This window comes from Saccopteryx leptura, chromosome 7 (assembly GCF_036850995.1).
Source record: "Saccopteryx leptura isolate mSacLep1 chromosome 7, mSacLep1_pri_phased_curated, whole genome shotgun sequence".
Taxonomy (NCBI): Eukaryota; Metazoa; Chordata; class Mammalia; order Chiroptera; family Emballonuridae; genus Saccopteryx; species Saccopteryx leptura.
The window spans coordinates 86,565,307-86,579,615 of NC_089509.1; the positions used below are offsets into that span (position 1 = coordinate 86,565,307).

The 14,309-nt window shown below is 40.4% G+C and overlaps 1 protein-coding gene across 4 annotated transcripts in view; it reads left to right on the forward strand.

Moving 5' to 3' along the window:
• Positions 1-773: 773 nt before the first annotated feature.
• The window catches only part of SGO2 (shugoshin 2), a 35,194-nt gene continuing 21,658 nt past the window's right edge, over positions 774-14,309 (forward strand). Inside the window, exons 1-5 of one of the 4 annotated variants that reach the window (XM_066346209.1) lie at positions 816-869; positions 1,919-1,968; positions 8,722-8,856; positions 10,555-10,730; positions 11,553-11,630. In XM_066346209.1, coding sequence (XP_066202306.1) covers positions 1,950-1,968; positions 8,722-8,856; positions 10,555-10,730; positions 11,553-11,630 — 408 coding nt within the window. In that variant the 5' untranslated portion in view covers positions 816-869; positions 1,919-1,949. Of the gene's footprint in view, positions 1,101-1,918; positions 1,969-8,721; positions 8,857-10,554; positions 10,731-11,552; positions 11,631-14,309 lie in introns of all 4 variants that reach the window. The other 3 variants (XM_066346208.1, XM_066346210.1, XM_066346211.1) reach the window with 3 other exon arrangements.

A 14,309-nucleotide genomic window follows, 5' to 3' on the forward strand; every position in this document is an offset into this window, starting at 1 on the left:
TTCTATTTGTTATGCTTTTGAAATTGTAACTACAAAATGAATAAAAAAGAAAGCAATATTAATGTATTTGAACAAAAGGGTTTGCTGATTGGAACCACCATAAAAACATATTGGATGCTGTTATTAACCTGCATTTTACAAATGAAGTAACATTTATAAAGGAAACTGCATATATAAAACATATTACACGTGTAACATGACATACATTATGTTACATATAAAGTACTTGTATTAAACCTATATTACATATATATGAAGTTTGTGTATAATGGAAAACACCATCTTTTGTGGTTAGCTAAAACAGACCATTAGTTCCAAACCTAAATATTGAATGAGATCCAGGATTTTTAACGAAATTTCATTGCCGTTCTTTCCTCAAAGTTGAAAAATAGAGCATTTAAGTGAAAAGTAACGGCGCCGGCATCATAGGGCAAAAAAGCAGAAGAAATGGTAAGGATGTGGACGGGCAGTCTCAAAGCAGTGTCATAAGCAACAAAAACTTTCTAACTGACTCGAAGAGGCTGTCAAGCTCCTTAGACAGCTGGCTGATAGAGTTAATTTTGTCAAAGGATCGTTCCATTTTTCATCAACGCAGCACACGACTGCGCAGCTACCAACAACCCAGCTCGGGTGGGGCCCCTTCTCCTAGGCTGGGCCCGCAGGGCTCTCCTGGCCACACCCCTCCCGTCCTTCGCGAGGTCCCGCCCCTTCCGCTTCCCACTTCCTGGTAACGGCTCTCTTTTGCACCGCCTTTTGGGACCTGATTGGCTGATGTGGCAAGCGCCAACGGCTGCGTTGTTTAAACAGGAGTCCTGGCAACAGGCGCCGACCTCCGGGAGTGGATGGTGGTCCCCTCGGGCCGAAAAGCGGTAAGTCAGTGATCTGGGACTACTGGTAGGACCGTCCCCGGTCAGGCGGGATCCGTGCCTTCCCCAGGCCGAACCTCCCGGCGTGGCCCTCCTGAGTTCGGTCCGCCCAGCTCCACGCGACCGGCCGTCACGCCCACCCTCCGCCTTCAGGCTTTCGGAACCGCCGCCCCAGGACGGCTCGGCCGGACTCGTAGCGGGGCTGGCTTGCATCTGAGTCGCTGCTTCCTGAAGGTCAGCTCCTTGAAGGAAGGGATATCTCTTTCTGACTACTCCCTGATTGTGGAACAGTATCTGGCCCGTTATGATCGACCAATAAACAGCTGCGGAATGAACGTTAGAGACCGCTTACTTGAGTTCTTGAAGGAGCCCTCTCCTTCGGAGCGCTCGTTTAGAAGGGAGGAGAGTTGAAGGCGAAGGAGCGATGAAAGACTGGGAAGAACTAGAACTTGAACTGAATCTTGATGTACAGATTGTATTTCGGTAGGAATAGGGAGGATGATTTTTATAGGTGAGGGATCCAGTTCAGGAAAATTGAATGTGGAACTGAGGTATTTCTGATGTAGATATAGCTGAGATGCTGGCCAGACGAGAGATACAGAGTCCTAATAATTAGGTAAAATTAGTGAGTGTTGGCTATGTGTCAGATCCAATACTAGGCACCGTGTATACCTTAGTTCATTTATCCCCTACAATGAGAGGCTCTTATTTTCGAAATCTTGAAATTGAGACTTAGCAATGTTAGAATCACACAGCTATGGAATGTTGGAACTGGGACTCCAACATAGTCCAAACACTATTTATAACACCCCATTCTCAATATGGTAAGTCACCCTGGAATGGAATTACAGGGGCCTGGCTTTGGCTCCTAAAGTGTTACTTGGGCAGGTTATTAATGTGGAAGATCATAGGGCTCTCTGATTTCTGGCATGAGCATTTGGGTGTGTGAGTGATAGTGACATTTGTTAAGCCAAGGAACTGAGAACCGATTCATTGGGGAGGGCTGTTCAACTGTGGTTTCCTAATTAATAAAATGAGATTTGATCTTCCAGGCTGGATTTTTTGGCAATGGACTAGATTTCTATGTTAGGATCCCTTTCAGGTATGTAAGATGCTACAGTTTGCATGGAGTTTCTGTGTGTCTATGTTTTACTATTTATGGAATAGATGGTGATCTTAGATTTTTCTTAAAGTTTCTTTTTGGCAAAACCTTTAGAAGAAATACTGAGCCTTAGGGTTGAAAAGTTCCTAGTTCAGTTTCTTCCTTGTTGAGAAATTGCTTTTAAAACCCTCTTACCATTATTTGCTTGATATTTCTCAATATCTACTCAACACTTTCAAAGTAGACTCATTCCGATATTGGGCAGTTTTTACTATTAGACATTTATTCCATCTGTTCATAGTCATTTCTTCAAAAAAATGTTTCTCTGGTAGCTGCTAGGTGCCAGGCACTCTTCTAGGCATGAGGGGTACACAGACAAATTTGACAAAAATCTGTGACCTCATGGAACTTACATTTTAGCAGGAGAAGACAGACAATAAATTAAATGAAATTATGTACTTTTATGTTAGATGTTAAGTCAATGGTTGAAAAGAAAATAGGAATTGAAGTGGGGTCAGGTGTACAATTTTAAATAGTTTGGTCTGAGAAAGCTCACTTAGTGACATTTGAGGAAAGACTTGAAGGAAGTGAGCAAACTCTGTGATTATCTGAAGGAAGAGCAAGACAAAGGAAAAAGGAATACAAAGATTCTGCAGTGGGACGTTCAAGGTGGCCAGTGGGGCTGAGCTTAGTGAGCAGAAGGGAAAGTAATGAAGAGATCGGAGAGCTGCTGATGGAGAGCTGGGGAAGAGGGAAAGTATCAAATTGCGTAGTACCTTAGAGACTGTTGCAAGGATTATGACTGCGTGAAATGGAAAGCCACTGGAGGGTCTTTGACAGAGGAGTGACATGAATTTAAGTTTTAAAAGGATCATTTTAGTTATGTGGTTGCGAATAGATAGTAGGGGAGAATGTGAAAACAGGGACACCACTTAGGCCCATGATGGTGAACCTTTTTATAAGAACTGCCCACTTTTGCAGTGCTGGTCAACCTGGTCCCTCCTGCCCACTAGTGGGCGTTGCAGCTTTCATGGTGGGCCAATCGCAGCACTGTTTGGTTGCTCTGCTACCACCCACCATGAAAGCTGGAATGTCCACTAGTGGGCTGGAGGGACTAGGTTGACCAGCACTGCAAGTGGGCAGTTTTTATAAAAAGGTTCTCCATCACGGATTTAGGCAGTGGTCTTAATGGTATACATGAGAGAGAGAGGCAACATGGATCAGTATGGTAGCAGTAGCAATAGTGGTAAGTGGTTCATGTGTCTGTGTTGTGAAAGTCAGACCAACATGACTGATGATAGAGTAGGCAGGGAATGTGAGAGAAGGAGTTTCTGACCTTAGCAGCTAGAAGGTTGGAGTCGCCATTAAGTGAGATGGAGAGGATGCAATGGAGCAAGATGGGTGGGGGTGGGGAATGTATTAGGACATATTAAATTGGAGCTGCATATTAGACATCCAAGTTGGAGATGAGGAGTAGGCAATTAGATGAATAGGTCTGGAGTTGATTGGGGATATAAACTGCAAGTCATCAACATTTAAATTTAAAAGCCAGCATACTGGATGATAGTCCCAAGGGAGTATATGTGGGTAGAAAACATACGAGATCCAAGGACTGAGCTCTGGGACACTCCAATAGTAAGAGGTTAGAGAGCTGAAGAATGGGTAGAAGAGACTTAGAAGAAGTGGTTAATAAGGAAGAGAAAACCCAGGAGAATGTGGTCATAGAAGCCAGCTGAGGGAAGTATTTCAAGGAGAGAATGATCTGATATTAAATACTGCGGATAGATTAAATACAATGAGAAATGCACCTTGACTAGTATATTTGATTTAGCAACAGCAATTTAGTGACTTGAATGATCAATTTGCATAGTAGTGGGAGGGGATGAATTGGAGACAGCAAGTATAGACAACTCTTAAAGGAGTTTTGATGAAAAGGGAAACAAATAGTGTAGTAGCATTCCAGCAGCAGGAGGTCACTTGTATTTTCTTAAATGTTTCATTTTTATTCACTTACACATGCCAGTTCTCTCCAGGATACCCTTTCTAATCTGATACCTGACAAAGTTTTTGTTTTGTTTGTTTTTTTAATGAAAGAGAGAGAGAGAGACACTCAGGAAGGGAGAGAGATGAAACGCATCAACTTGTAGTTGCAGCACTTTAGTTGTTCATTGATTTCTTCTCGTATGTGCCTTGAACAAAGACTCAAAGGAGAGTAAATGAGCCATTTGTATAGCAGGAGGAAGAGCTTTCTCTATAGAGAATAACCTGAACAAAGGACCTAAAGCTGAAGAACCACTGACATATGCCAGATATAGGGAGATCTTGGTGTGTCCTGAAAGGAATGGGCTAGGGAAGAGAAGGAGTTCAAATTAGAAAAATGGAAAGAAGAGGGGATGATGGAGGGACTTCTAGAACATTGTAAGGACTTTGGTTGTTTACCCTGAGAGAAATGGGAACCATTGGAGAATTTTAGATTGTATACACCAATAAATACACTGAGTGAGGACAGGAGTGGAAGTAAGGGGATAAGAGGCTGTAGCAGTAATTCAAGTGAGATATGTTAGTGCCTTGGTCTAGGATGGTACAGTGGAGGTCAGAGAAGCAGTCAGATTCTAAGTGTACTGTGAAGGTAGATTGGGATGTGAGATTTTTGGCCAGAGCAACTGGATGGATAGAGTTGCCATGAACAGAAATGGGGACAACGCTGAGTGAAGCAGTTTTGGGCATTTTAAGTTTAATATGTCTGGTTTAGTTATCCAAGTGGGATTATGAGTAGACAGTTATTTGAATCCAGGGGAGTTCAGGAAAGGCCATACATTTTTGAGATCTTGGCTGAGTGATACTTTAGACATGACTGAAATTTCCAAAAGCAGTGAGTATAAATAAAGTGAAGCAATCCAAGGAGAGAGCCTATTATAGGTTGGAAGAATCTGTAAAAGACTGAAAAGAAACAATCAGGTAGGGAGAAAAACTCCACAAAGAGAGATAGTTTTTTTGTTTTTTTTTTGAGACAGAGAAAGAGAGTCAGAGAGAGGGATAGACAGGGACAGACAGACAGGAACGGAGAGAGATGAGAGCATCAATCATCAGTTTTTCGTTGCGAGACCTTAGTTGTTCATTGATTGCTTTCTCATATGTGCCTTGACCACGGGCTTTCAGCAGACTAAGTAACCCCTTGCTCGAGCCAGCGACCTTGGGTTCAAGCTGGTGAGCTTTTGCTCAAACCAGATGAGCCCACGCTCAAGCTGGCGACCTCAGGGTCTGGAACCTGGGTCCGCTGCATCCCAGTCCAACGCTCTATCCACTGTGCCACCACCTGGTCAGGCGAAGAGAGGTAGTTTTTGAGGAAGAAGAAGAAATTAACCATATCAAATGCTGAGAATAGGTCAAATTAGGAGAGGACTGAGAATTGACCATTATATTTTGTAGTGTGGAGATCACTAGAAACTGGCAAAAGCAGTTTTGGTGGAGTAGATGAGGTCCTCCGGTTATGACACAGTTCCATTCCTGCAACAGTGATGTAACCTGAATTTTGGTTTAAGTCAAAACGCACCCTAGCCTAAGTCACTTACCTATCCTAACACAGTTGTAAAATTATAACCTAGAACATAAAAACACAACCAAGCCACAGGAAAAGGACATAAATACACTGTACTGTACACTGTACTGTGTATTCTTCCGCTGTGTGCAACCAAACTAGTCTGCCTACGTAGTCTATAGGTACAATGCTAACAACGTAAGCCAAAACACGTCTCGATTTTTTAAAGTTTTTATGGGAGTGAGCGTCGTAAACTTGAAATGTCGTATGTTGAGACTCATAACCCAAGAACCCCCTGTAGTCAGAGTGAAATCCTGAGTGAAGCAGGTTTGCAAGAGAAATTGAAACTGTGAGTACAGACAAGCTTTCAAGGAGCTTTGCTGTAAAAAGCTGCAGAGAGATGGAGTTGTAGTCTGAGAATGAAGAGGGAACAAGTGAGGGTGTTGTAAGATGAAGGAAGTAGCAGTATGTCTGTTGTAGAGGAGAGAATTGGAGTTAGGCTTTGCTGAGGTTGGAAGGCATGAGATCAATGTACAGAGTCCCATCTAAGTAAAGCAAGGTTGGCCTTGGATGAAAGGATAGATAGATAGTTCATTTATATATAGTTCACCATAATAATATGAAAGAAGGCAAATGGAAACATAGATGATAATGGGTAAATGATTACAATTAGAGTTTTGAGAGAGTCCTCTACAGTTTGCTTCATTGTTCTCAGGGAGTAACAGTGAGCCAGGATATGAAATTGTCAACTCTAAAGAGGAGTAACCCAGGAGTTGGCAGTTGACAATAGCCCTAAGGGGTAAGGGGGTGTTAGAGTCTAATGACATTACATTTAAGATTGGGGATTTTTTAGGGAGGAGGGAGGGTGAATTGTCTGCAAGTATGAATGTGGTACCATCCTTCAGGAGGGCTGTGGGAGAAATAACAGCTACCACCTAATAGGGCTGCAGGAGAATCTACATCCTCCTGGGAGAGGTTGTTCAAGAAGATAAAGGAATGTTCATGGAAGACATTGAGGCTAGAGGTTTTGATGGATTTTGAGTTCCAGTGGACTTGACGAGTTGAGTAAGGGTGAGATATGGAGACGATTTATTTTCTGTGACTACTCTAAAATATCACCACAAATTGGGTGGCTTGAAACAACAGAAATTGGCCTTGGCTGGTTGGCTCAGTGGATAGAGCATTGGCCTGGCGTGAAGGTATCCTGGGTTCGATCCTGGTCAGGGTACACATGAGAAGCCACCAGCTGCTTCCTCCCTCCCATCTCTCTTCCTTCCCCTTTCACAGGCAGTGGCTCACTTGGTCCCAGTGTTGACCTCAGGCAGTGAGGATAGTTCATTTGGTCCCGGCATTAGGCCAAGGATGCTGAGAATAGCTCGGTTGATTTGAGCATCGGCCCCAAAGGGGGGTTGCTGGGTGGATCCCATTTGGGGTACATGCTCTATCTCCCCTCTTCTCACTTATAAATAAATAAATAAATAAATAAATAAATAAATAAATAAATAAATAAATAAAGCAGATTTGTTTTCTCACAGTTCTAGAGGCCAGAAGTCCAGCCTCAGTATCCCTGAGCTGAAATCAAGGTGTTTGCAGGGCTGTAGTTCTCAGGAGGCTGTAAGGGAGAATCTATCCCTTGCCTCTTTCAGCTTCAGGTGGATGCTGCAACCCTTGGCTCTGGCCCCATCACTCGAATCTCGGCCTCTCTCCTGTAAGGATACTAATGATGACATTTGGAGGCCTACCTAGATAATGCTTCAGGTGGATGCTGGCAACCCTCGGCTTCTGGCCCCATCACTTGAATCTCTGCCTGTTTCCTGTAAGGATACTAATGATGGCATTTGGAGGCCTACCTAGATAATCCAGGATAATCTCCCGTCACAAGATCCCCAGTCACATTTGTAAAGACCCTTTTTTCACATTACATTTAGAATGAAATGGATTGGGACCTTATATCTTTGGGGGGCCATTTTTCACCCCACTGCAAGACCAAATGAGAATGTGCAGAGCTGGAGGGACAGTAGGGTGAGGGAGATGACGGTGACCTGGGAGTCTGGAGATCCTTGTGGTGAGTTTGTAGGCCTAGTGAGATGAGTCCTGTGAACTCGGAAGGTGGGTAGTGGTGGAGAGGCTGAGTATTGGAGGTTAGGCAGGCGCAGGTGATAGGGTTTCTTCTAGAGCTCTGCAGATGGAGGCAAGGAGGCTTCGAGAGGAGGGTGGTGGCTTGGGGAGTTGGTCTTGTCCAAGTAATGTATATGGTTACATCAACTGTATTTTCTAAGTAAAACCTTTTCTGATCCTTTTCTGCATTCTGGAAGAGTTAATCACTTTCTATGCATTGTGTATTGCAGTGGTCCCCAACCCCTGGGCCACCGACTGGTACCGGTCCGTGGGCCATTTGGTACCGGTCCGCAGAAAAAGAATAAATAACTTACATTATTTCCGTTTTATTTATATTTAAGTCTGAACGATGTTTTATTTTTAAAAAATGACCAGATTCCCTCTGTTACATCCGTCTAAGACTCACTCTTGACGCTTTTCTCGATCATGTGATACATTTATCCGTCCCACTCTAAAGGCCGGTCCGTGAAAATGTTTTCTGACATTAAACCGGTTCGTGGCCCAAAAAAGGTTGGGGATCACTGGTGTATTGTATCCATTATTCTTGTCATAATGTGATTATCTTCTTGTTTCCACTATTTGTCAAATATACTATAACTCTAATAGACAAATAGTTAAGTTTAAGATTTCCTGCCTAATCCTCCAGCCCCATCCTCCAAATACAATTAGGCATGTCTCTTCTATGCATATCTCTAAGGTTACACTTCATACATTGTATAAAAAAAAAATGCCTGTGTACCCACATTGGATTATGCGCTCCAGAATTATTCATTCTTATACAACCATATCCTCTTTTCTGTTCCCAGCCTAGCCTAGCTCCTGGCATGTTGATATAATAATACAGGTTTAAATGAAAAAAACAAGTCATTTATCTTTTTTTGGATTCTACTTTAAAATACCTTTGATTACATTCATAATTTCAATTTTATACAAAGGGTTCTGTAAATACTTGGGTACAAATTATATCATTTGCTATGATTGTTACTTTTTAGAATGTATCAGTTACTCCTTTTCTTTTATTAATCAATACTATGATTGCTTGTCTTCCTTCTTTCCTTTCTTTCCTTTCTTCTTCCCTCCCTATTTTTTACCCCCAGTGATGGAGTACCCAGTGACAGAAACTGGATCACTTTTTCCTTCAGGAATTAGGAGACATATGAAAGACAAAAGAATGTCAAAGACTGCTAAACTGAATGTTTCTCTTGCCTCCAAAATCAAAACAAAAATAATAAGTAAGTGCCATTGGTTTTAAAGTATACTTACATTTTTACTTTTCCCTGGAGAATTGATAAGACTATTTGGTCTTTTATTTTATCAAGTATAAAACATGACTAAAATGGTTATTCTTGTTAACTGATACTTTTTTACTTTCAGTCCTTCCTTTCCTTTGACTCCTATTAGTAGGTGTTAATGGTGATTTACCCTCCGTGGTGACTGCTGAATTTTCAGCAGTGAGCCTGGTGCAGCATAAGGCAGCTGCCAGTCCTGAAAAGGGCTAACAAAAGTGGTAGATTGTTTTGGCATGCCGTAGCAATTGGGAGATTGGTAATGTAGAGGTGGTTGGCCCAGATAGGGTGCCGTAGGGGGTGGTCTTATATAGCCAAAGCAAATTATGAGGGCACTGAGCACTTTAGAAATGGGGTTGCATGGATTCTGGAATTAAGATGTTAGAAGGGAAAAAAATAAAAAGGGTAGGGGAAACTCCCCAATATAAAATTTCATTACTTTTGAAAAGTATCTCGATGATCATACCCATCTCAGCGGGGCTGGGGGGCACACATGAAGGGGAGCTGTGTGCCAGTGAAACAGCCAAAGCTGCGCATCCCCCAGGTTCTAGGGCCAGGAGGTATGTTGGACCGCTGCCTGCGGTCTCTCTGGCAGGATCATTGCGCACACTCTGGTAGAAGGAATAGATCAAGTTTGAGGACTGCAGTGGGAAAATCTTATTATCCTTTAGCTATGGAAGCCCTAAACTGGTTCTAGTCCATTTTGGTTAGCTGTGTCAGAGGTGGTGGTCTCAAACTGTTTTCTCTGTGCCAAAGATAAAGTACTTTTTTGGACCTTGTTTTTTAGCTGCCCAGACTTTCCCTGATTTTATTTTTAAAATATTATTATTGCTTTTATATGCATTTTAATATATACACTGTACTTTTATTCAGTGGCATATAAATCAAAATTATGAAAATATGAGTATGTTCTAAGTGTACAAAGGGAGCACACTATATTTAAGGTGAGATTTACCAAAGAATTCACAATTAAATTTCTTGTCTTCCAACAGGAAAGCATTTCTGATTTAAATTATGTTTCCGTAGTGCTTGTAAAGAGCAGGGGTCAGGTTTAGATTGTGATAGATGCCCACCTATGAGAGGTAGGATTTGGGGTGGAGGTAGAATGATCTGTCCTACATCACAGTTAAGTATGCTCCCTTTCACTCAATGTTTTGAAAAATGGACTTGGGGAGCATTAACTAATTTGTCCATTTCTGGAGCCACAGAAACTGGCTTTAAATTTTTCACAGATTGGCCACCCTTATTTCTGTGGGACTCTCCAGTTAGAGCTTGGGGTCGGCTTCTCCATTCGACCTCCTAGTCAAAGGTGTGAAGGGAGGAAGGGCAGCAGGTATCGATATTCAGGTTTTGTGACTGATCTACTTCTCTAGAACGCTGTGTCTAGCAGAGTCCTCTTATTCTAACTGTGGCTTCACATTCTGCATGCCTCACATCTTATTCGTCTAGCTAGCTTTTATTTTTTCAGTTCCAAAGTCTAATTACATTTTTTTCAAAACTACATTTATATTGTCATTCTCTCTCTTTCCAACCCTCAGTTAAAACTTATAAAGTGAACTGCATTTTGTCTAAAATAGTTTTATTAAGGAATATGAACATTTATTAAGGTATAAGTTCAATATTAACTATTAAAATTTTTTACAGACAATTCTTCTATTTTCAAGATATCTTTAAAGCACAACAACAGGGCATTAGCTCAGGCTCTCAGTAGAGAGAAAGAGAATTCTCGAAGAATTACAACTGAAAAGATGTTACTGCAAAAAGAAGTGGAAAAACTGAATTTTGAGAACACATTTCTTCGCCTAAAGCTAAATAATTTGGTATGGAACCTATATTGTGTTTGAATTCTAAATTATAATTAAAATTTTAACTGTTATTATAGAAGCTATAAAAATGTTTTTCAAATCTCCTGCTGAGAAAGTGATTGAAAGAGTGTGCACGTTCACAGGCTGACTGTAAGAAGATCGGCGTCTTCGGTCCCCATTCTGTGTACTGTGGTTCTGCAAACCGGCTTAATACCCTGACTAGCCTTTGACTGCTTATCATAAGCAAAGCTTGGTGCATTAGTACATGCTAACAAGATGGGTTAATTCCTCCAGGAGTTGAAAGGAAGGGCGTTCCCAGAGTGTTTGTGTTCCAGCACAAACACTTGAGTCCCAGCATTCCACTGGCTACAAGCCCAACAGAATGAGAATTGTAGTCTTACTTTTCCTTCCAATTTCCAGATCTGTCCACAGGCAGGACAATATGATCCAAACATTAGTGAAAAGCTGCAACTATAGCTCTAACTTTAAAATTAGTAGAAATTAATTTAATAATGGAAAAAATCACTTACTACACTTGAGGGTTAAAGTCCTGTGGCCGACAAACTAAATACACTTGCCATGTAATGTATTTTTATTATAAAAAGATAGGAAAAATGTTTGTAAAAAATTTATGATTGATAGTTCAAAAGTATTTAAAGTGTATGTGTGTGTCTATTTGAACTGTACAGTTAGTACCTTTTTAGCTTAACATGATCTCAATTCTTGGCCCAATGTTATCTCAATTATTTTCTAAGTCTCAACTGATTTTATTTATGAATATATGATATAATGAACTCCAAATCTTGATTGATTAAAAGTGGTCTTTTACTTATGCAGAATAAGAAGCTTATAGAAATAGAAGCACACATAAACAATAACTTGATAACTGCAATTGAAATGAGCACTCTTTCTGAGGTAAGTAGAATTATGTGTAAATAGTATAATTTTTTTAGTATTACTGAGAATAATTGAGGTTAGTTAAGTAGTATCAAAGTTAGAGATTCATATCTTAAACTTTGTGCAAAGGAATGATGATAATTTAATGGACTAACAGAACATTATCATTTGGTATAATTGGTTATTGAAATTTTTATATAAAAGTCAGGGTTTGATTAAAAGTGACAGGATTAGACAGCTTAGTAGAACGAAATATTGTCTAAGTACACTAGAAAACATAAAAGACATTAGTAGAAAGGTAGTATTTCAAATTAGGAAGGAATTTGTATTATTGAAAAACAGGAGAAAAAAGATCTTCCTTTATGCTTTTTCTAAAATAAATTATAGATGGATTTAAATGTAAAAAGAGAAATCATATAAAATGAGAAGAAATTACAAATGAATTCTCATTAGGTGGGAGAGGCTTTATTGTACCTAGAAACAGAAACCATAAAGGAAGATATTGATGGATTTTTATCAAAAATAATTTTTTTAGAAGGCTAAAAATCATAAAAATAAAAGGTAAATTACAGACTGGGAAAATCAAACATGGTAGATAAAACATTGAGATTAATAGTTTAAAAGCTTTTATAACTAAGCCTGGGGAAAATCAGTAGAAAAATCAGGAAGAGAGAAGGACCAGGTATCTGTGAAATTAACTCAATTATTTAAATAAGAAAAATAATTTTTGAAGGAATAACTAATGAGAAGGCAACATATATATGATACATAAACTGAAGAAAAGTCAGTGAAGTTTCAATTGTAGAGAAATTTCTTTTTTTTTAAAGACTTTATTCATTTGAGAGAGAGAGGAGAAAGGGAAGAGGAGCAGGAAACATCAGTTCTCATATGTGCCTTGACCAGGCAAGCCCAGGGTTTCGAACTGGTGACCTCAGCGTTCTAGGTCAACGCTTGATCCACTGCGCCACCACAGGTGTGACTGTAGAGAAATTTCTTGATAGCTCTGGAGGCAGTGTAGTGCTTTTAAATGGGATTGTCTATATTTATTTATTTAAAAATTTTTAAATTTTTTATTTTTTACAGGGACAGGGATAGAAAGAGTCAGAGAGACGGATAGGTAGGCACAGACAGACAGGAACAGAGAGAGATGAAAAGCATCAATCATCAGTTTTTTGTTGCGACACCTTAGTTGTTTATTAACTGCTTTCTCATATGTGCCTTGACCATGGGCTATAGCAGACCAAGTAACCCCTTGCTCAAGCCAGCGACCTTGGGTCCAAGCTGGTGAGCTTTGCTCAAACCAGATGAGCCCACGCTCAAGCTGGCGACTTCGGGGTCTCAAACCTGGGTCTTTGGCATCCCAGTCTGACGCTCTATCCACTGCGCCACCGCCTGGTCAGGCATGGATTGTCTATATTTAGATTCCAGCTCTGCTACTTCCTTGTTCTCTAACCTTGGCCTTCAGTGTCCTCTTTGAACCTCAGTGTCCTCGTCTGCAAGGTGTGAATAATAGAGAGTTAGTGTAAAAGTGAATGTGACTTCTAGCATGTGTTCTGGCAATAGGATGGGTGCAATAAAAGTTAGCTATCATTACTTTTTATTGTGTGTGTATTTTCCTGTGTTTTCTAAATTTTCTGCAAATCTCTCCTTCAAGAAACTTTTTGAAGTTATTTTTAAGTCTCTTAATTTCAGTCTTTGTGATAAGAAGATAGGAACTCCTTCAACCTATGTGGTCAATGTTTAGCTGCTTCGTCCGAAGTTTTTATAAAAGCTGACCAAAGGGGGGGGCGGGGAAGCTAGCCAAAGAGTATGTACTTTATTGTCTAAATTCACATTTGGATGAAGAAAGGATTTGTGGAAATGTCCCTGTGAAATAATGTTTACAGGAGCTGTAGTTGCTAGCAGTAAAAATTTGATAACCAGAATAACCAGTGAGCAGAGGGGCTGTGCCTTACACATTTAGCTAAGAAAAAAAAATACTTTTCACTGAGTGGGTGGGTAGTGGGAGTCAGGGAAGTGGTTTTGTTTTGCTGATGAGATTATAGCACTGAATTGAATTGCCCTGAATAAATTGCTTAAGACTAGTGTCAGATATAGCAGTGGGACGTGTAGAATCAGTGCAGGAATTAATTTGGAGAGTAAGAGAAAGAAGCTAATTGGCAAGATGCGGAAGGGGAGATCATATAATCCACACCTCAAGGAACTTTGGAGAACAGATAGCCCTTAAGGTCACTCAACTGTTTGTTGTGAGTTATGTGATTTAAAGCAACTTCCCTCCGTTGTCTTTTAAAAAAACCTTTAGTGAAGTCAACATTGTTCTCAGATGCTTTTTTGTATGGTTCTCTTTGGAGAACTTGAAGAGGGCTGAGATCAGCATCTGGAGTCAGGAAAAGTAAAAAGCAGAGGGTAAGTAGATGCAGAAGCTGAAGGATGGGGGAACGGCATATAAGTTTGGTGTCTACTTTCTTGGACTGATTATTTAACAGACTACCTTTTGCATATCAGGTTTTGAAATTCCTTTTCTTTTTAGTTGGGGGAGGGGAGGAAGATGGGTAATACAGACATGTGGTTCTAATATCAGAACAATATTAAAAAGTATAGAACTGTCTCACACGTGCTGCTGCCCTGTCACTGCTCCTTTCTTCTCCATTCTCCTCTTTTCTCCACACTTCATGCAGGTAACTGCTTTAGTTTGTT